This window comes from Rhinoderma darwinii, chromosome 8 (genome assembly GCF_050947455.1).
Source record: "Rhinoderma darwinii isolate aRhiDar2 chromosome 8, aRhiDar2.hap1, whole genome shotgun sequence".
Classification (NCBI taxonomy): domain Eukaryota; kingdom Metazoa; phylum Chordata; class Amphibia; order Anura; family Rhinodermatidae; genus Rhinoderma; species Rhinoderma darwinii.
Window position 1 is genome coordinate 111,422,917 of NC_134694.1, and position 20,836 is coordinate 111,443,752.

General features: G+C 44.2%; 1 protein-coding gene across 1 annotated transcript; it reads left to right on the forward strand.

Annotated features, from left to right (window-relative positions):
- Positions 1-261: 261 nt before the first annotated feature.
- On the forward strand, positions 262-19,597 carry CCHCR1 (coiled-coil alpha-helical rod protein 1). Its single transcript, XM_075836368.1, has 18 exons — positions 262-400; positions 902-970; positions 1,950-2,148; positions 2,645-2,912; positions 3,669-3,844; positions 5,874-6,009; positions 6,096-6,209; positions 6,725-6,856; positions 6,979-7,089; positions 12,589-12,695; positions 13,736-13,848; positions 14,418-14,499; positions 14,695-14,825; positions 15,554-15,742; positions 17,045-17,146; positions 17,774-17,925; positions 19,015-19,153; positions 19,463-19,597. The coding sequence occupies exons 2-18, from the start codon at positions 916-918 to the stop codon at positions 19,552-19,554; spliced, it is 2,298 nt and encodes a 765-aa protein (XP_075692483.1). The 5' UTR covers positions 262-400; positions 902-915; the 3' UTR covers positions 19,555-19,597.
- The last annotated feature ends 1,239 nt before the right edge of the window (positions 19,598-20,836 follow it).

The window sequence follows — 20,836 nt, forward strand, 5'->3', positions numbered from 1 at the left end:
ACCTACTATCTTTCCTCGCGTAGAATTTCTGCCATGGACAGGAAACCGCGCCTCCTTATCAGTGATTGGTCTCATTAGCCGCGCCTTTCACATCGAGAACCAATAGTTACAAGCTCATATCTCATATCAGTTGCAATTGGTCATTGGTTGACGCATCGTAACCACGCCCTCGTATTTTAATTACTGCTCACACGTTCTATTGAATAAACTTTATTGGCTGAAACACTGGTTGACAAATGGCTTCTCGTTGCTATGTTGGGTTTGGTTGCTAAGGGGAGGGGAAAAAAAAAGAATGGCGGCTGTTTCAGTTGTGTTTCCCGGGTCCACAGCCCGCCTGTCTGATGTGTAACAGCTGGGAATGAGTGAGTGTATACTCTGGTAGTGGAAGGCACATGGAAAGGTAAGGACACATTGCAGAAAGGGAAGAGACATTATTATTATTATCATGATTCTAATCTGTCAGGTTTCTGTTGTCCCTGACGGTCCGTGTGGACAAAGCCTTAGCCTCCAGTGTCTTTCTTATCTGGTAGAAATAAAAGCGCCAAACGTACATTTGGAAATTCACTGTCAGAAATCTGATGTCTTTACATTTCCGGGGTTATCAGGGCATGATGGGAGTTGTAGTCCCCCAACAGTTGGAGAGGCATAGTTATCAAACCTATACGTTGGAGGCTCTATTCGCAGTTCTTAAAGAGTTGACGGCAAGAATAGCGCAGCGTGCATCGCTATTTATGCCGTCAAAATGACGGAGACCGTGATGCAAAACCGACGGACGCTACTGTAAATCACTGGGGTCCGTCGGGCGCCGTTGATATCCGTTGTACGATGGATCCGGCAGAGCACTGTGTGAATGGAGGCGTAACTTTACGGAGGGTAACACTAGTTTTCTTGTGTCCTGCAGTGTCCTGAGCAGTGATGGAGAAGAGAACCCTAAATCCACCGTCTGTGTTCCTGCCATCCGGGGGACAAGGTAATAACCAGGAGACTGATCAATGGTCCCTCTTTGCCACCATGACCGACAGACCCGGGTTCAGATGGGAAAAGACGCGCTCGCCCTGATTTCTTGCAGGTCATAGACATGTGAAACGTGGCACCTGAGTGTAAATAAACCTACACAATCTTCTCTACACCTATAGATGTCCTGTTATATGATCAATGCAGAACAAGAGGAGGAAACGGCAGGTCTTGAACAATCACTTTTTTGCTGTTCAGACCCCCCAGTAATCTGCTATTATACGTGGTGTACTCTGTTCGTTCTCCATATGGTGGCGCTGCAGAGAAATTGAAGCGTTACACAATTCACATGGACTGTCCGTGTAATGCATAGACGTGCTGGGTCCTCGAGGGTCGGAGTCTCTCTTTATAGCTGCTTTCTGCACCGGCTTATAGAGGAGGATCCTGAACTAGGGATCCCCATCTACTAACTCAAGATTCTACAGGAGGATCTTTGAAAATGGACAATCCCTTTAATATGTGCTAGATGAAGTATTGGTCACCAATCTGTATTGATTTTGTGAGATTCAAGCTGCTGGGTGTGGGATCAGCCTTCGTCTGGATCTGTTCTGTGTATTTTATTTTTTATTTACACTTGATATCCAAAACCAGAATACGGGGGTCCAGCGGCTGGGTCTGTTCTTACTAAAAATGATGGTGATGTCTATAGCAGCCAATCAGATTCTAGCTATCTTTGGTTGCTATGGGTAACTCTCAGGGTTTGTTAGAACATTTTTTTTTATGCATGCGACCCAGTGATCCGCGGTTAACGCCATTGAAGCTGCCGCCACTTCCCCGTTTGCTTGCTGCAGTGAATGTGTGGTGATCATGGTTGCACCTAGTGCTCCAGACAAGCCTCTTCGCAGTGGACCTCCACTCTGGCTGATCCCCCCCCCCCCTTAATTCACGACATTCACAATGAGTGCGGTCTCTTTTTATCTGCTTCTCCTGTACAGGCGTCACTGGACTGATTCCACCTTCTCACTTTGAAACTCGTCGCCAGCTCTCGGCTCCTCCACCCTCCGCACCTATGCCAACACCACCATCTACTGAGCCCGGGCTTTTAGAAGAACTGACGAAAGAGCTGGAGAAGCTGAAACAGGAAAACGAGTGGCTGAAAAAGAGGCAAGACAAAGGAGATGGTGCGAGAGGCAGGTACTTGAAGCCGTGGCTCTAATATCGATGTCTATGGCCACCTTAACTCATTTATTTGCAGTGCGGTGTCATACGAAGCTACGTGTGAATGTAGCCCGATGCCTCCTATTTCCCTCCCTGTCCGCTCCGTCCGGTTTTGATGCCAAGATTATTGTATGCGATTCTACTTAGAAAAACAAAGCTGTAACCTGACCAATGTAAGTTAATGGGATCCATCAGGATCTGTTACTGAACGGATAGGTCATCATTGTCATCCTGACGGTAATAGCGGAAGCCATGACTGTATGCATACCAAATAACCAAGCGAAAAATATTCTTTTATGAGTAAAGCAGAGGAAGGCTGCCTGCCTTCCGTCAGCCACACAAGTTTATAAATGGGAGCCGCAATTCTCCCCGGGTGACCGCCATGGCCTGCGTGCAAGCTCTTTACATTTTACCATGCTTCCCTTTGAATGGTATTCCGATCTATAACTACTTTTTCTCATGTTCGCTACAGGTCTCTGGATCGTCACCCGCCAGATGCTCTGCCGTCAGAGTCCAAGGCGTTGGAAATTATTGCACATCAGATGAGGGAAATCCAGAAACTGGAAAAAACAGTATCCGCTGCTCAAGAAAAAGAGGAGAAAATGCTGAGGATGGCGGAAGAAATGGAGGCGTTAAAGCGGGCAACTAGGGAGGCTGAGCAAGCAGAAGACAGGAGGAGGCAGGAAGAGGAGAGGAAAAGACGGGCTGAGGAAGAAGCTGAAATTCAGAAGCGGCAGGAGGTAAGTGACTGGGGAGGTCCCTGCTCTAGGTCCATTATATAAAATCATTGTCCCTGTCACGTTCTATCTCTCAACCGCAACTTTTGGTGGCTGCGTTGTTGAGGACGCATTATTTTGCACACCTTGTGTGACTTAGTGGAATCCTATAGTATGGGGTGTGTCACAACCCTCTAAGGAAAGTCAGTGGCTCACATTTGCCCCAGTCTAAGTAAGGGCCTGTTCACATCACCGTTCGCTTTCCGTTCCGGTGTTCCGTCTGAGGTTTCCGTCGGGTGAACCCCGCAACGGAAAGTGAAAGTGAAACCACAGCTTCCGTTTTAGTCACCATTGATATCAATGGTGACGGAAACATTGCGAATGGTTTCTGTTTTAACGACGGAATCCATAGCGGAGTCGACTGCGCTATTGATTCCGTCGGGAAACCTGCCGGAATGTTGACGAACGGAAACCATTAGTGATGTTTCTATCACCATTGATAGCAATGGTGACTGAAACGGAAGCTGTGGTTGAACTTTCACTTTCCGTTGTGGGGTTCATGTGTTCTTATGAGTGGATTGCATAGCTACATGTTTGTATGTGTCATTGTAGTTGGGCCAAGTTGCCAGGCAGTGTCACAAAGCGCGGTAAATAATGTATAAATGTTAATGTAACGCAGGCAGCGTCTACGTAGTGTACGAGACCGAAGCTGTGATCTTGTACTACATGTGTCCGGCATGAATCCGCCTCTGTCATACAATCTTCTCTTATCCTAAACAGCTGCAGTTGCTGACAGAGAGTCTCAAGATGGAGTCTGACCAGCTGAAGATCAGAGTGTGTACCCTGGAATCACAGCTGCAAGAAGAACAAGAAGAGAAAATACTGCAAGTCAAGCAACTGAGAGAAGAGATTCAAGTCGCCAATGAAAACCGAGAGGCTCTGAAAGCAAAGTTAAGGTATAATCTATAAATGTGTGTGCGTGCGCATCCCAAGCTGCTCGTTCCTCCTCACCACACACACACCCCCCGTAGTGAGGAAATACTCGAATCGGGCAACGGTTGAGCGTGTGCCCTGCCGCTCCATTTAACCCCTTAATGACCAGCCTATTTTAGACCTTAATGACCAAGCCATTTTTTACGTTTTTCCATCGTCGCATTCCAAGAGCTATAACCTTTTTATTTTTGCGTCGACATAGCCGTATAAGGTCTTGTTTTTTGCGGGACAAGTTGTATTTTTTAATAGCACCATTTTGGGGGACATATTATTCATTGATTAACTTTTATTAACTTTTTTTTTGGGGGGGAATAGAAAAAAACCTGAAATTTCGCCACTCTTTTTCGCGTCTTAAATCAACGGCGTTTACCGTGTGATATAAATAACACAATAACTTTATTCAGCGGGTTGTTACGATTGCAACGATACCAGATTTGTATAGTTTTTGTATGTTTTACTACTTTTACACAGTAAAAACGCTTTTTTTTTCAAAATGACTTGTTTTTGTGTCTCCATATTTGAAGAGCCGTAACGGTTTTTTATTTTTTCGCCGATGCGGTCGTATGAGGGCTTTTTTTTTGCGGGAAGACTTGTAGTTTTTATTGGTACCATTTTGGCGTAGATGCGACTTTTTGATCTCTTTTTATCACATATTTTTTAAGTCAGGATTCACAGAAAACAGCAATTTTTCCATAGTTTTTTATTACATTTTTTTACGGCGTTCACCGTGCGGGTTAAATAATGTAATAGATTTATAGTCGGGGTCGTTACGGACGCGGCGATACCAAATATGTGTAACTTTTTTACTTTATTTTGTTTTTTTAATAGTAAAGCATTATGTAAGGGGAAAAGCTGGCTTTTTCATTTTTTTTTTCACTTTTTTTTTTTTTTAATTAACTTTATTAAACTTTTTTTTCACTTTTTTACTAGTCCCACTAGGGGACTATAATATGCGATTCTGCGATCGCATTTATAATACACTGCAATACTTTTGTATTGCAGTGTATTATTGCCTGTCCGTTTAACACGGACAGGCATCTGCTCGGTCATGCCAGAGGCATGATCTAGCAGGCATTTGCTCCAGGCAGACCTGGGGGCGTTTATTAGGCCCCCGGCTGCCATTAGAGACACAGACACTCGGCGATCTTATCGGTGGGGAGAGAGGGAGCTCCCTCCCTCTCTCAAAAACCACTCAGATGCAGTGCACGCTATTGCGCACCGCATCTGAAGGGTTAAACAGGTGAGATTGATACTAATATCGATCTCACAGAGCAGGGACGCCCCCAGCCCTCAGCTGCCTCTGGCAGCTGAGAGCAGGGAGATTTGACAGCTCCCTGCTCTGTTTACTTTATCCTGATGCAGTGCCGTAAAAAGGCACATGCATCAGAATAAAGCACGTTAGTGGCCGCCGTTAAAAGGCGTATTGGCGGTCACTAACGGGTTAATGTCTATAGGAGTGACGGAAACAGCCGAGTGCTGTATTGGACTCTCTGTCAATCCCATAGACATTGAATGGAGCAGCACCACACATGATCGTCCGCTCCCCATTCAAAGTTCTACTCACTGCGGTTAAGCTCACGACCCCCGTTCTAGTGATCGGTGGGGGTCCCAGCAGTGGAACACCCAGTGATCAGACACTTCTCACCGATCCTGTGATAAATGAGTGAACTCTACATTACAATGTCCACGTACCTTTTGTGAAGGTGCCAATATCAGCCATATGGCAGCACCAACTCCATCGTTACCATTTGTGCAACCTTTGATAAATAGACTTGACAAAATAAGGGTATTTTCACGTGGAAGTTTTGTTGCAGGCCATTTTGCACCCCTAAATCCTTGCTTTTGAGATTTGGAACCATGTTGCTTTCCTGCAATCTGTGAAATTTAAATGTCTCAAATCTACAGTAGTTATGTCTATATAATATTTACGACTACCCGATGATGAATAGAATGTGTAACGCCTATATGACCACTTTGTTCTGTTGCTTCTAGTCAGTCCCATATAGAGCTGGAATCCCAGAATACCTTAGTGCTGCAGCTGAGGACATACGTAGGTGAGCTCGTTCCGGATAATCGCCGAGTGGAGGAGCAGAAGAGGGAAACGACCGAACTGAGGAACACAATACAGGTGAAACCGAGATGCCGTAAAATATAGGTGGTTGATATATGTTTTATAACGGCTGTATTTATATTGGTCTATATGGATGTTTTCAGTTTCTGGAGAAAGAGAGAGATGCTCTGCAGACTTCTATGTCTCTCCTGCAGACCCGGCTGTCATCACTCGCACACATTTTATCCCTGCAGGAAAGCGATCTCTGTAAAAAAGCAGTAAGTACTCGTTGTATTCTTCTCTTCACTAATTCTCCCATCTTTTTGAAGGATTCCAACCATAATGTAGTTCTACTTCACAGCCATCAGTATCCATGCTCAGATACAGAATAGAGGACCATGATGCTTTGCAGCGAGTGGCCACCGTAGAACATTGCTTGAGTCTTCCTTACTCGGACATTCATAGACTACGTTCCCCAATTTGTTTGTCATGATCTATGATGATATGGCGACGTTTTAGCGTGGACTGTGTATGTTTTTGCTTATTTTTGTATGCATTTTTTTTTTTTATACGTAATAGATCTCGGTGACATTCACAGCTGCTCTGCCATGGGGGCATCTATTCACATTGAGCTCTCTGTAGGCTGACTTAGAGGAGCTTTAATTTTAAACCCCACCGTACATTTACAATAGCGTGGGTTTCAAGCTTAGGACCACGCAACGTCCGTTTACGGCGCGTGATTGTTTTTTGGTTTTTTTTCACACTAATCATTTTATATATTATTTTTTTTAAGGATAAAAACTTGGATGGACAGAAGACTCAGCGGCTGCTGAAGCTCTGGAGGGAGAAGGTGTTCAGTTTGATGGTTCAGTTGAAGTCAGAGGATCTCGACAAGGATAACGACAGCCGGAAGATACAAGACAAGGTGAGCGAGTATGGGAGGGCCGGGGGCAGGGGGGGGGTCTATGTGTATGGTTTGTCTAATAGCGGTCAAATACATTTTAATAATCCTTTAATTGTGTTCTCTGCTGCATTGTATTCTTTCAGATCGGCTCTCTGGAAAATTCTCTGCAGGAAAACAGTCATCAGCTGGTCCTCTACTCACATGCCATGCAAGACCGCACTGCTGAGCTGGAGATGGAGAGAGTCCAAAACAAAGTAAGTAAATGGTGGAAATAGTCCTGATAAGGGACTGATCTTCCTAGGGGCCCTATAGCAATCATGTCGTCTCCCTCTCTATTGGTTACACCACTGCTCCACTTTGGACAATCCCTACTTGTTAGGCCGGATTCACACAAGCGTGTTCGGTCTGTGATATACGGACCATATGTCAGGAGTATTTCACGGACCGAACACACTGCAGGGTGCCATAGTAGTTATCTATGTCTCGTACTGAAAACAGGATTACAGTATGGGACCGTTTACCGCAGCGAGGCAGGGACTCATCCTATATGACTATGACGCTAGGAGGCCATGTTTAGACTGGTTATTTTCGGGTGTATTTCGGAGTGTAAAGCATTTGTATTACGCTCCAGAACCGCTTCCTATTGCTATAAATGGGACATACGCTGTGTAGTTGATACGAGGCATATTTTTATGCTGCTGAACTATAAAAATAAAAAAAAATGCCTTGTTAAAAAGAAAAAAGCTTCGCAAAAAAATAATAACTTTTCCCATTTTACATGTACTTAAAAAAATGCATTACAAATACGCTTCAAAAACAAAATTAAAAAACATTTTGAAAATTGGCTTCAAAAACGCATGGATTCAGAGGCTGGTTTGTCTTTAAAATCGGCCTCCTATTTTTCTGCCTCAAACATATGCCATGTGAACAATACCCTAAGGACCGGTTCACGCGGTGGAATAAATTCCGCCTCCCATTCATTTCAATGGGAGACGGACTCTTCTTATTCCCACTAGCTGATTTTTTTTTTTTCAGCTAGTGGACAAAAGAAGCGTCCTGCCCGATCTCCTGGGGCGGATTCCGCCCAAACCTCCTATTGAAGTGAATAGGAGTAGGGGATCTACCTTTCCGAACAAAATCTGCCGTGTGAACATAGCCGGGGTGTTTAATTTCCCTGCAGCGCCACCACAGGGGGAATTCAAATCAAATATGTGATCTGTGTAATAAGGGACATGACCGGTCCTCCAGAGCGAGAGACGCTCTTTGTAACCGCTCTCCGCTCTGCCCAAGAGACGAGGATCCTGAACAGGGGACCCCCCCCCCCCTCTATTAACCCAGAATTCACTAATCCCATGTAAGAAAATGGGTTTTCTAAGTTCCACAATCCTTCTCTAAATATCAGATCATTAATGATATTTAGGAAAAAGTGTAACATCCACGAGTATTTTGACACTTGTATGGAGCTGCTGTAGGTAACTTCTAATACTTTAGCAGGGGGGTAATTATTGTGTTTGCTATAGTGACACATACAAACTGTGTATCGTTCAGTTTCCCACCGTTCGTAATTTTGTGGTTTGTTTAATGACATAAAAGTTAATGGTTGGAAAACCCCTTAATCGTTCTTAACCCCTTCCCGCTCCTTGACGTACTATTACGTCATGGCAGCTGTATCGTTCGCGCTCCATGCCGTAATAGTACGTCTCGGGAGTAACGGCCGTTTTGGCCGTCCTCCCGACACATACAGGAGCTGTGACGCTGCTGTCTTGTTCAGCAGCTGTCACAGCTCCTACAGCGGGGACCGATCGCTGTGTCCCCGCTGATTAACCCCTTAAAAGCCGCGTTCTATAGAGATCGCGGCTTTTTAGGGGTTAAGCTGCCATCGCCGGCCTGCTACGCGATAGCGGCCGGCGATGGTGACTATGGCAACCGGACACCAAACAATGGCGTCCGGCTATGCCATAGACGGAAGCCTAGTGGGTCCTGACAACGTCAGGACCCACTATGCTTGCTGTCAGTGAGTAGCTGACAGTTCTAATACACTGCACTACGCATGTAGTGCAGTGTATTAGAATAGCGATCAGGGCCTCCTGCCCTCATGTCCCCTAGTGGGACAAAGTAATAAAGTAAAAAAAAAGTTAAAAAAAGATGTGTAAAAATAAGAAAATAAAAGTTTTAAAAGTAATAAAAGTAAAAGTCCCACTTTTTCCCTTATCAGGCCTTTATTATTAATAAAAATATATAAACAAACAAATAAACTATACATAATTGGTATCGCCGCGTCCGTAACGGCCTGAACTACAAAATTATTTTGTTATTTATCCCGCACGGTGAACGCCGTAAAAAAAAATATTAATAAACCGTACCACAATCACAATTGTTTGGTCACTTCACCTCCCAAAAAATGGAATAAAAAGAGATCAAAAAGTCGCATGTACCTAAAAATGGTCCTGATGGAAACTACAGTTCGTTACGCAAAAAATAAGTCCTCGCACGGCTTTATTGATTGAAAAATAAAAACGTTATGGCTCTTAGAATAAGGTAACACCAAAAGTGAATGATTGTTTACAAAACGTGATTTATTGTGCAAACGCCATAAGACATAAAAAAAACCTATAAACATCTGGTATCACCGTAATCGTATCGCCCCGCAGAATAAAGTGAATATGTCATTTATAGCGCACGGTGAACGCTGTAAAAAAAAAAGTATACAAAAACAATAGTAGAATTGCTGTTTATTAGTCACCACGCCACCTAAAAATGGAATAAAAACTGATCAAAAAGCCGCATGCACCCCAAGAAAACTACAATGGATTCCTCAAGGGGTCTAGTTTCCAAATTGGGGTCACTTTTGGGTGTTTCCAATGTTTTGGCACCACAAGACCTCTTCAAACCGGACATGGTGCCTAATAAAAAAGAGGGCTCAAAAGCCGCTAGGTGCTCCTTTGCTTCGGAGGCCGATGCTTCAGCCCATTACCGCACTAGGGCCACATGTGGGATATTTCTCAAAACTGCAGAATCTGGGCAATAAGTATTGAGTTGCGTTTCTGTGATAAATCCTTTTGTGTTATAAAAAAAATGGTATAAAAAGAGTAAATTTCACCTCTACTTTGCTCTAAATTTCTGTGAAACACCTAAAGGGTTCATAAACTTTCTAAATGCTGTTGTGAATACTTTGAGGGGTCTAGAATGGGGTGTTTGATAGGGGTTTCTAATATATGGGCCCCTCAAAGCAACTTCAGAAATGAACTGGAACCTAAAAACATAAATAAATGAGGCAATACTTCGCTTCTTACATTATACTGATAATGAGCCGTGCCCACTCCGAGATGACCCCAGTTTTGACCGTTTGTATAAACGGAGACCCCTATTAGACCGTTCCAGTGCCCGGTTTTCCCAAGCATACACCCCCGAGAAGTGTTTTTCTATTGATGAGTCCCTGGTACATTTTAAAGGGAGGGTTCAATTCCGCCAGTACCTGCCAGGTAAGAGGGCAAGGTATGGCGTGAAGATGTATAAGCTGTGCGAGAGTGCATCAGGGTATACCTACAGGTTTAGGATATATGAAGGAAAGGCCACCCCCAAACCAGACTGCATCCTGGACTACAATAGGTACATGGGAGGGATGGACTTGTCAAATCAAGTCCTGAAGCCCTACAGCGCCATGCGGTGAGGTATAAGAAGCTGGCCGGGCACATCATACAGATGGCTTTGTACAATGCGTATGTGCTACGTCGATGTGCAGGCCAGAGGGGAACTTTCCTGGAATTTCAAGATCTAATCTTTAGGGACCAGGAAGGGGGGGCGCATCGTACCAGGGCAACACTTTCCAGGAGAAGGTCCCCAAACCGGTGGAAAGGGAAAGAGTCAAAAGAGGTGCAGAGTCTGCTATAAGAGGGGGATAAGGAAGAACACAATATACCAATGTGACACGTGTCCCGAAAAACCAGGGCTCTGTATAAAAGATTGTTTTAAAATGTATCATACATCCCTTGATTTTCAATTTACCCTGATGCACTCCGCACAGCTTACCCCCCTCATCTTTCCCTTCTGAGCCCTGCCGTATGCCCAGGCAGCTGATAACAGCCACATGTAGGGTATTGTCGTACCCAGGAGAACCCACATTACAATTTAAGGGGTGTATATCTCCGGTGGCGCATGCTGGGCACACTATATTGGACACTGAAATGGCATATACATATATAAAATTGCAAATCTCACACTGCACCATCTGCTGCGCATTATCTTTTACACAGTACCTGTGGGGTCAAAATGCTCACTACACCTCTAGATGAATGTCTTAAGGGGTGTAGTTTTTAAAATGGGGTCACTTCTCGGGGGTTTCAACTGTACTGGTACCTCAGGGGCTTCTGCATACATGACTTAGCACCAGAAAAGCTCCAGTAGGCCAAATGGTGGTCCTTTCCTTCTGAGCCCTCCCATGGGCCCAAAGGGCAGTTTATCACCACAAATGGGGTATTGCCGCACTAAGGACAAATTGGGCAACAAAATGGGGTATGTTGTTCCCTGTGAAAATAAGAAAATTTGATCAAAAATGACATCTTATTGGAAAAAATATAATTTTTTTCATTTCACAGCCCAATTCAAATAGGTGCTGTGAAAAACCTGTGCGGTCAAAATGATAACAAAAACCATAAATGAATTCCTTGAGGGGTGTAGTTTCCAAAATGGGGTCACTTCTGGTGGGTTTCCATTGCTTTGATACCTCAACGCCTCTTCAAACCTGGCATGCTGCCTAAAATATATTCTAATAAAAAAGAGGCCTCAAAATGCACTAGGTGCTTCTTTGCTTCTAGGGCTTGTGTTTTAGTCCACGAGCGCACTAGAGGCACATGTGGGACATTTCTAAAAACTGCAGAATCTGGACAATACATATTTAGTAATGTTTCTCTGGTAAAACCTTCTCTGTTACTAAAAAAAAATTGAATAAAATTGAAATTCAGCAGAAAAAATGAAATTTGCAAATTTAATTTCCACTTTGCTTTAATTCCTGTGAAATGCCTGAAGGGTTAAAAAACTTTCTATATGCTGTTTTGAATACTTTGAGGGGTCTAGTTTTTAAAATGGGGTGTTTTATGGGGGTTTCTAATACATAGGCCCCTCAAATCCACTTCAGAACTGAACTGGCACCTTCAAAAAAAGGCTTTTGAAATTTTCTAAAGAATATGAGAAATTTCTGTTTATGTTCTAAGCCTTGTAACGTCCAAGAAAAATAAAAGAATGTTCAAAAAACGATGCCAATCTAAAGTAGACATATGGGAAATGTGAACTAGTAACTATTTTGGGTGGTATAACCGTCTGTTTTTCAAGCAGATGCATTTAAATTCTGAAAAATGCTATTTTTTGTAAATTTTCTCTAAATTTTGCAATTTTTCACAAATAAAGACTGAATATATCGACCAAATTTTACCACGAACATGAAGCCCAAAGTGTCACGAGAAAACAATCTCAGAATCGCTTGGATAGGTTTAAGCATTCCGACGTTATTACCACATAAAGTGAAATATGTCCGATTTGAAAAATGGGCTCTGAGCCTTAAGGCCCAAACTAGGCTGCGTCCTTAAGGGGTTAAAAACAGAATATTTTCTGTATATTATTGTTGGTACATCCAGCAGTAAATGACTTTGCATGTTCTTGGCAGGAAGATACGTTTTTGGCCGTAGTGCTTCCCTGCACTGTATAGGGACTTATATATATGGAGAGAATGATGTCCATGATGATATCCATCTTTCTAGTGTTTACAAGAAAAGCTGACTGCTGCACAATCTACAGCCTCCTCTCTGTCCAGCCGAGCTGAAAAAGCTGAACAAACTGCGCTACAACTAAAGCAAATGATAGACCGGTATGAATATTCCTCCTTCTACATATATTGAGGCAGGGCCGTGAAATTTCCCTGGGGACACATAGCTACGGTAAATAAAGCTGTGTCCTAAGCTCAAAGACTATGAACACCTTTGGCATGGAAAAATATATTATTTATTAGTGGTTACCTGGAATAAAAAAAAAAAAAAAAGTGGCACTAAGTTTCACACTGCCATCTTCATTCCCTGCTTCATTTTCGTACTCCGACCCCCTGATAATCCATCTACAATCTGCTCCTAGTTTCAGACTCTTCTCCTGTAGGAGTGACAGTAATACATGCTGGATGTGAGGTCTATGTGTCCAGGATGCTGCTACCATCCCTAGTTCTCATTTATCAGCACAGCTTCATTCCTGTACTGCTTTCCCCTCTTAATACAGCCCCTGTGTGATGATCTCTCTACTGTACATACACTGAGGCTGCAGCAGAATAATAGAACAGTTTTAATAAAGACTTTTTAGGAAGCGAATGAACAATAAAAAGAAAAAGTACAAACGTGTGCATAGCCTTTAAAGGAGTTGTCTCAAGATTAAAAGTTAGCTGCTAATCACAGGATAGGTGATAACGTGCTGATCAGTAGGGGCCCGACCATTGGGACTCCCACCGATCACGGGACCGGGTGTCCCGTTCCTACGAATGAATGGACCGACAGGATGCGCTGGCGCCCTGCTGCTCCGTTCATTCTCTATGGGACTGCCAGAGATAGCAGAGTTCAGCGCTCAGCTATCTCCGGCAGTCCCATAGACCGTGAATGGAGCGGCAATGCGCATGCGCGACCTGCCGCTCTGTTCACTCGTAGGAACGGGACACCTGTTCTCGTGATCGGTGGGGGTCCCAGCAGTCGGACCCCAATTGATCAGCATGTTATTACCTATCCTGTGGTTAGGAGATCACTTTTAATCTTGAGACAACCACTTAGATTCCAGAACACATCATTACATGGGTTTCTGTTCTTCTCTGCGCGGTGTTGACACTGACCCTACTTAGTAGGGACCTTTGATTAATGTTGGTCGTGCTGTCAGTTTTGTGCAGGATTTCTACACACAAGAAAACTCCTTCCGGGGAGCATTGCAGCGACTGGTTACCTTGGGTCAGAGAGTCGCGTTCGCAACCAAGAGAGTGGACACGATTCAGGGTAAGAAGGGTTATTTATTATATCGTGAGCAACGAGAGGGAAGATCAAAGAACCAGATCTCCATTCATTCTTCACGCGCTCCGGTTCTTAGTCTGCATTGTGTTTTAAGATGCAGGATTTTTGTTCTGTCATATTAAATAGGCTCCAGGGCTATAAAGCAGGTCCGCACCATAAATTAAACCTGGAAAGTGCAGGATAAAATATACTCCTGTCTAAATCTGTAGTCCATGGCAACTCTGATATTTCAGTTATCGGAAATCGCTGTCAAAGTGGCCGGGGCGTATTACAGGGCACCCAAGATCCTTTCTGCTGGTCCTAGCTCAGAAACTCCACCGCTGCAATCATCTCACATTCTAGAAGATTATTTTTGGGTGGATTCCCCCTTTAATGGGGGGCATGAGTGCATAGTGTTGCACCTTATAGATGTTTTCCTCACCCCCACATTTCTTTTGTCGTTCTCGTGTATCTGAATTTTGTTTCTGTCTTCTAATTCTTCTTTTTATATTTCTTTCTGTAATGTGCAGGGGCCATGTCCACATTGTGACTTGTCTGTGTTTTATCGTTGTCAGGATTGGTGGCCCAGAGATTGGCGCTGGTGAAGCTGAGACAAGAAGAAGAACAGCCCCGTAACACAGTGACACATGACGATATGTAAGTGATTAGAATCAGAACCATAGGGAAGAGTGACGTACAAGCTGGGGGTGAGGTGTCCTATTGGGAGACAGTAGCATCATTCATAGAACACATCAGGTATTGGTGGGGGGTCTCACAATATATGCCTATGGGGGAAAATAAGGACATGAATGCGGATTGCCCTTTTCCTTTATTTGGATGTGCCTTTCGCAGATGTTGTCCATCATATGAAGATTTAAGGGCTGAAGTGAATCTCCTCAATGAGGAACGAGACCGCCTGAGTGCAGAGCTGAAGCGCAGCGCTCTAATAATTGAGGGAAGAGTGACCGAGGCCAGAGAAAAATGTAAGTAGGTTATTGGCACATGGAACCTTTTCTTAAAGGGATTTTATGTGGGGACCATAAATTGTGATCCGTATAGTCACTGCAGTATGTGATACACTCGCTAATATACATTCCGGTCGCCCGTCGCGCTGATTACGAGATCTTCATAGATTTTTATAGCGCTGCCGGGGGACCAGAAGTCTAGTGGCACAACCTTCTTTGATGACGACGACGACTCTTCGTCATGTGACCGGCCCCACTGTACTCTATAATCGCTGTATCACTGCTTGTACATAGAATACAACGGGGCCGGTCACACGACGAAGAGCCGTATCGTCATCAAAGAAGACTGTGCAACTAGACCTCCGGTCCCCCGTCAGCGCTTTAAAAATCTATGAAGATCTCATAATCAGCGTGACGGGGGACCGGAATGTATATTAGCGAGTGTATCACATACTGCAGCGACTACACTAATAATAATTTTGGTTCCCCACATAACCCCTTTAACTTCCCTCTGGGTTCTTATTCTAAGACTGCTTGTCAGTTGGTAAAGTGTTAATCCTTGGTGTAGTATTGCAGCTACTGTCAGGTAAATGGCTCAGTATCACGGCCACTGTCCACGATAATAATGCTCAGGTACAGTTGTAAGTCGACTTCTGTTTGCATGTGTGTCGTTGCATCGAATTGGATTTTATCATCGCAATTGACAATTTGAGCGTGTCCATCCTCCTTTGTGTTCCTGTGTGTAGTGGAAGCAGAAATCGAGGTCTGTCATCACACGGCATCGCTTCTGCGTTCTTCCCTCCATGAGACAGAAGAGAGAGAGCGAGCCCTGAGAGAACAACTCGGCGACCTTGAGAGGAGACTCCAAGAAGCTTGTGAGACGACCGCACAACTGCAAGAGCAACTGCGGGATCAGGAGGAGGAATATGAAAAAGGTACAAAAAGGGGAGAAAAGCCAGATGTGTGCAGCTCCAGTGCGTACGTTGTATAGAGCCCATGCAGGTTCCATTATAGGGAGGGCAGAAGGGGCCGTTACACGGGGGCTCCACCACTTAGTTCCCTCCATCCTCTCCATGTTGGTAGGTGTAATGTTTATCCACTCATTGTCACTACATTTTGTCTCTGCTCCTCCACTAACCTTGATCCTGTGCCTCTAAAAAAAGATTCCCACCTGAACTCGTGTTTTATATTATAATATATCACATTCTTTTTAATATGTTCGTGTTGTTTTTCTTTCCACGGAAAAAAAAAGCCCAAAAAAAAACGACCCGTTTCAGAATGTGGCCCCTGGGGCGACCAGCTGATCCTCCCTACAACCCCTGGAAAACAGCTGATTTTTGCCAGGGGAAGCCTCAGCCTGTAATGTAGTATTAATATGTATGTAATAAATGTACAGCTCAAGTCTTCCATTCTGGCTCATAGAGGGGGGTTCTGAGCAGGTGAACCCCCTCTGATATCCATGTCCTCTCATAGGTCGCATGGACAGAGGTCTTCATGAGATGTCCTTGTGAAGACTAATTTATATACAAAGGGATGGAGATTTATTGTAATTCATTGATACGTAACTAGTGTTACGTGTTCAGCATCCGTTACGGTCTTGTGTGTTTGGGGTTCGGTCTCGGCTTTGCTCATCTGGACATTGCAATATTCCCCATTCTTTTTGACGAAAGTGGCCAAACTCTGTTAATGTGCCGGGGGATCGTATGTGAACTGCTGTTCCGAAGTTCAGCCGCACATTCTCCTTTGGAGCTGGACTTGTCCAATCCAGGACATTAAGGCTATGTTCACACAGGGCGGATACGCTGCGTAAAAGCACACCGCGATGGTTCCCGCAGGAAATTTCCGGCCGAAAAACCAAACCAAATTGTGGTGCGTTTTTTCGGCTGGAATGTCCGCTGTAGAAAGCGGCAAGTAAAAAAAACAAACCTATACTTGCCCATAGTCATGGCAATGCGTCCCTCTGACGTCCTGGTGCTCGGCCTCCTGGGATGACGTTTAAGCCCATGTGACCGATGCAGCATTGACGTGGGATGAAACGTCATCCTTGGAGGCCGGGCTGGACGCAGAAGCACCGAGATCTGGGAAAATATAATCCCTTTTTTTTTTTTTTCTAAGTTGCAATTTTTGCAAATTTGACTTTTGTTTCGTGTCGTTGTTTTGTTGCAATAAAAATATTCCATAGATTGAGTGGTGAATATATAATAACAGTAAAATGTCACCTACTTGTGTTTTTATAGAGTTACAGGACAAAGTAAAAGCCATAGAAGAAAACACAACTCAACAGTTGGCTCAAATGGAGAAGCATTTACATGAGGCCAGAAGAGAACACACTAAAGCAGGTAAGTCTATCCCGCGTCATGCAGTCATACATTAGAGTGGTTTTCCAGGACTAATATTGATGGCCTATCTATAGGAATATCTCATCGGTGGGGGTCCGACTCCCAACACCCCCCGCCTATCAGCTGCTTGAAGAGCCATAGCGCTTATTGTTTATCCAGTACATGTGCTTGTGGCTGTGCCTGGTACTGCAGCTCACAGCAACTCCATCCCATTCAGGTGAATTAGATTGAGTTGCAGTACAGAGTGCAGCCACTACAAAATGTACGGCGCTGTGCCTGGATAGATAATGAAGAGGCCTGGCAGGTCGGACCCCCACTGATCAGGTAGACCACCAATATTCCCGTCCTGGAAAAACCCCTTTAAAGGGGCTGTATAAGAATGAGGTTCACTTGAATGGTGTTGAACTGTAAAGCTTATAATCTAGAATGGCTCTGTTTCTGGAAGGAAGCAGCCATGTTTTTCTAATCACATACAACGTGTTTAATACCTGCTCCTCCCATTTGGATATTCAGTTATTCCACTTAACAGTAGCGCAGGATCAAACTATTATTAATTGCATATAATTCAATATTATATCATTTTTCCTGTTCATGATCATTCTGTGTAATAACATTCCCACCATTCAGTTGTGGCGTTGAGACAGACTGAGCGCCAGATGCAACGAGAGAAGATACGGAGCCAGGAAACCAGAAGTACATTAGAAGATGCAACGAGAGTACGAGAAGAGCAACTTGCCCGCCAACTACGGGACGCAGAAAGGGATAAAAATCTGATGATGGTAAATCTATCCCTACCCAGCCTATCACTAGGGGCGTTCCCTACCCAGCCTATCACTAGGGGCGTTCCCTACCCAGCCTATCACTAGGGGCGTTCCCTACCCAGCCTATCACTAGGGGCGTTCCCTACCCAGCCTATCACTAGGGGCGTTCCCTACCCAGCCTATCACTAGGGGCGTTCCCTACCCAGCCTATCACTAGGGGCGTTCCCTACCCAGCCTATCACTAGGGGCGTTCCCTACCCAGCCTATCACTAGGGGCGTTCCCTACCCAGCCTATCACTAGGGGCGTTCCCTACCCAGCCTATCACTAGGGGCGTTCCCTACCCAGCCTATCACTAGGGGCGTTCCCTACCCAGCCTATCACTAGGGGCGTTCCCTACCCAGCCTATCACTAGGGGCGTTCCCTACCCAGCCTATCACTAGGGGCGTTCCCTACCCAGCCTATCACTAGGGGCGTTCCCTACCCAGCCTATCACTAGGGGCGTTCCCTACCCAGCCTATCACTAGGGGCGTTCCCTACCCAGCCTATCACTAGGGGCGTTCCCTACCCAGCCTATCACTAGGGGCGTTCCCTACCCAGCCTATCACTAGGGGCATTCCCTACCTAGCGACAGGGGCCTATACCACGGTGTTGTGTTCCCCAATTATATATATGCGAGAACTTATTAACCCCTCTTCTACCCGAGATGAACAGGCATTATACCCCTCTTCTATCTTAGACCACCAGGGAATAAAATATAAAAGCCCCTCTTCTATCCTAAACCACCAAAAATTAGGCACCATCCAAACCTCCAAAGTTAGTGACATTAACCCCTTCACTTCCTTTGACCATCAGGGAAGTTTTAGTATAAAATCAATTAACCTCTTATTTTCGTAAATTGACCAAAAGTGAATCTCAGACCAAATTTGCTGGGGAATTGCAAAGCGATTTGCGCATCCGAGAAATTCCAATCAGGGGAAGCTCCCTCGGTACTCGTGTGTAGCTCCGTTTTGTAGTCTAGCTCTTCTTCATTGTTCACCTTAATTCCCATTTTACATTATATGTCATGTCTGGATACAATGACGGAATGTCTGCACTTGTCCTTCCAGGCAACTCTCCGGCAGGAAGGTTTGTTTGCCTCATACCAGAAAACCCGGATGACGGCCGTCCAGTCCAAAGATATTGGCAGTGAGCAGTTAAAGAGACCAGAAGACGACACCAGAGCCAGTTGTACTCCAGCTGTTAAAGGTGAATGCAATATTTATCTACAGAATAGAAACGCAATAAATAACAAAGTGACACTGACCAAAAGTTAGAAATCAAGTTTGTGCCCAGATAGGAGGTGCCCACCTCACCTCCAGCCTCACCCGTGTGGTCCCAAACAATTGAGAGATCCCTGGGGGGTCCTGCAATCTGCCAGCATACCCAGATCCTAGAAACGCTGCATGTGGCTCCCGCCTAATGACATATCCATTAACCACAGTTCTATCTCCATTAAGCTTTACCTATATGTATATATTTTAATATAACTTTTATATTTATTTGTTTTATATGTAGAATCTATATCCAACATGCTCGCTAATCTGCAAAGCCTTGGAGCCACAGTACTTGCAGATGATGATGATGAAGAAGATGACTTTAGCCACTAGATGGCAGTCACAACCATGGAAGAAACTTGCTAAATACAGGACTTAGTCCAAGACGTCCAGGATATTGGTTGTATACATACCTGGGGTGACCATTATTTCAGATTGTGTGGCAGTACCTTGTTACACAGTTGTAATCTGTACCCCTAGGCAAGGGACTACACGAGGTCATGCAAGAAGTGCGCAGAACTTGAGCGCTACCCCGGCCTTATCCTTCTGATTATGATCATAATTAAAGGGGTTTTCTTCTGCGTCCAGCCCGGCCTCCAGCAGTCAGACGTTTATCACCTATCCACAGGATAGATGATGAATGATCATTATGAGAAAGCCCCTTTATTAGGTTTTTGTATGTAAAGCAATGTAAATACGTATTTATTTTAATATGAATTGTGAAACACAAAAACACTGAAGATTTACTAAACGTCCTCTTGAACTTTCTGTCCTTTGTGTGTTTGGTCTTTTTTCAATTAAGCAAATGGGACATCATCAATTGTACGTGAGAATGGGTTTGTGGGAATTCATCTTTGCATATGACCTCCAAAATGACTTCCTAATCTGCCTAGGGAATCTAAATTTAAGCCATCATTGAAGAAAACGTCCAGCACTGTGTTCCTAAGAAGGTTGTTGGTCATTAAAGTGTAACTAAACGTTTGGCAAACTTCTGACACGTCATAGTGACATGTCAGAAGTTTTGATTGGTGGGGGTCCGAGCACTGAGACCCCCACCAATCGCTCAAACGAAGCGGCAGAAGCGCTCAGCTGCTTCGTTTCTGTTCGGCTTTATCTTGAAAGCTGATATATCCGGAAAGCTCATAGACTTTCTATTCAGCCCGTACTCGGATGCATTGATTTCCGAAAAAAGTCGAACAGACACGAAGCTTTTGCCGCTTCATTGTTGCGATTGTTGGGGGTCTCTGTGCTCGGACCCCCACCAATCAAAACTTCTGACAGGTCACTATGACGTGTCAGAAGTTTGTCAAATGTTTAGTTACCGTTTAATGGGGTATTCTAGGACTTAAACATAGATTGTCTACCATTGTTGGGCTGATCAAAGTCAAACTATATAGAAAATGACAATATTTAATTACAACAAAACTTTTATTAAAAAAAATTACAGTGTAACAAGTCATAAGAATTCTATAACTCAGACATGAGACGTAATAATACACTAACCAGCAACATTATACACACAGCTGAAGAAGACATTGTAACGTATACATTGATGAAAATCTACCTCAAGTCTTCAAAAAGTCTCTTAGTAATAAAACGATATATCCGATAGGAC

Bases quoted from the DNA above. Each gene is read 5' to 3' on its own strand.
- CCHCR1 (XM_075836368.1), top strand. From the start codon at position 916: ATGGAGAAGAGAACCCTAAATCCACCGTCTGTGTTCCTGCCATCCGGG. The intron at 3,845-5,873 runs GTATAATCTATA...TGTTGCTTCTAG, and splicing joins GCTCTGAAAGCAAAGTTAAG to TCAGTCCCATATAGAGCTGG. The intron at 17,926-19,014 runs GTAAATCTATCC...TTGTCCTTCCAG, and splicing joins GGGATAAAAATCTGATGATG to GCAACTCTCCGGCAGGAAGG.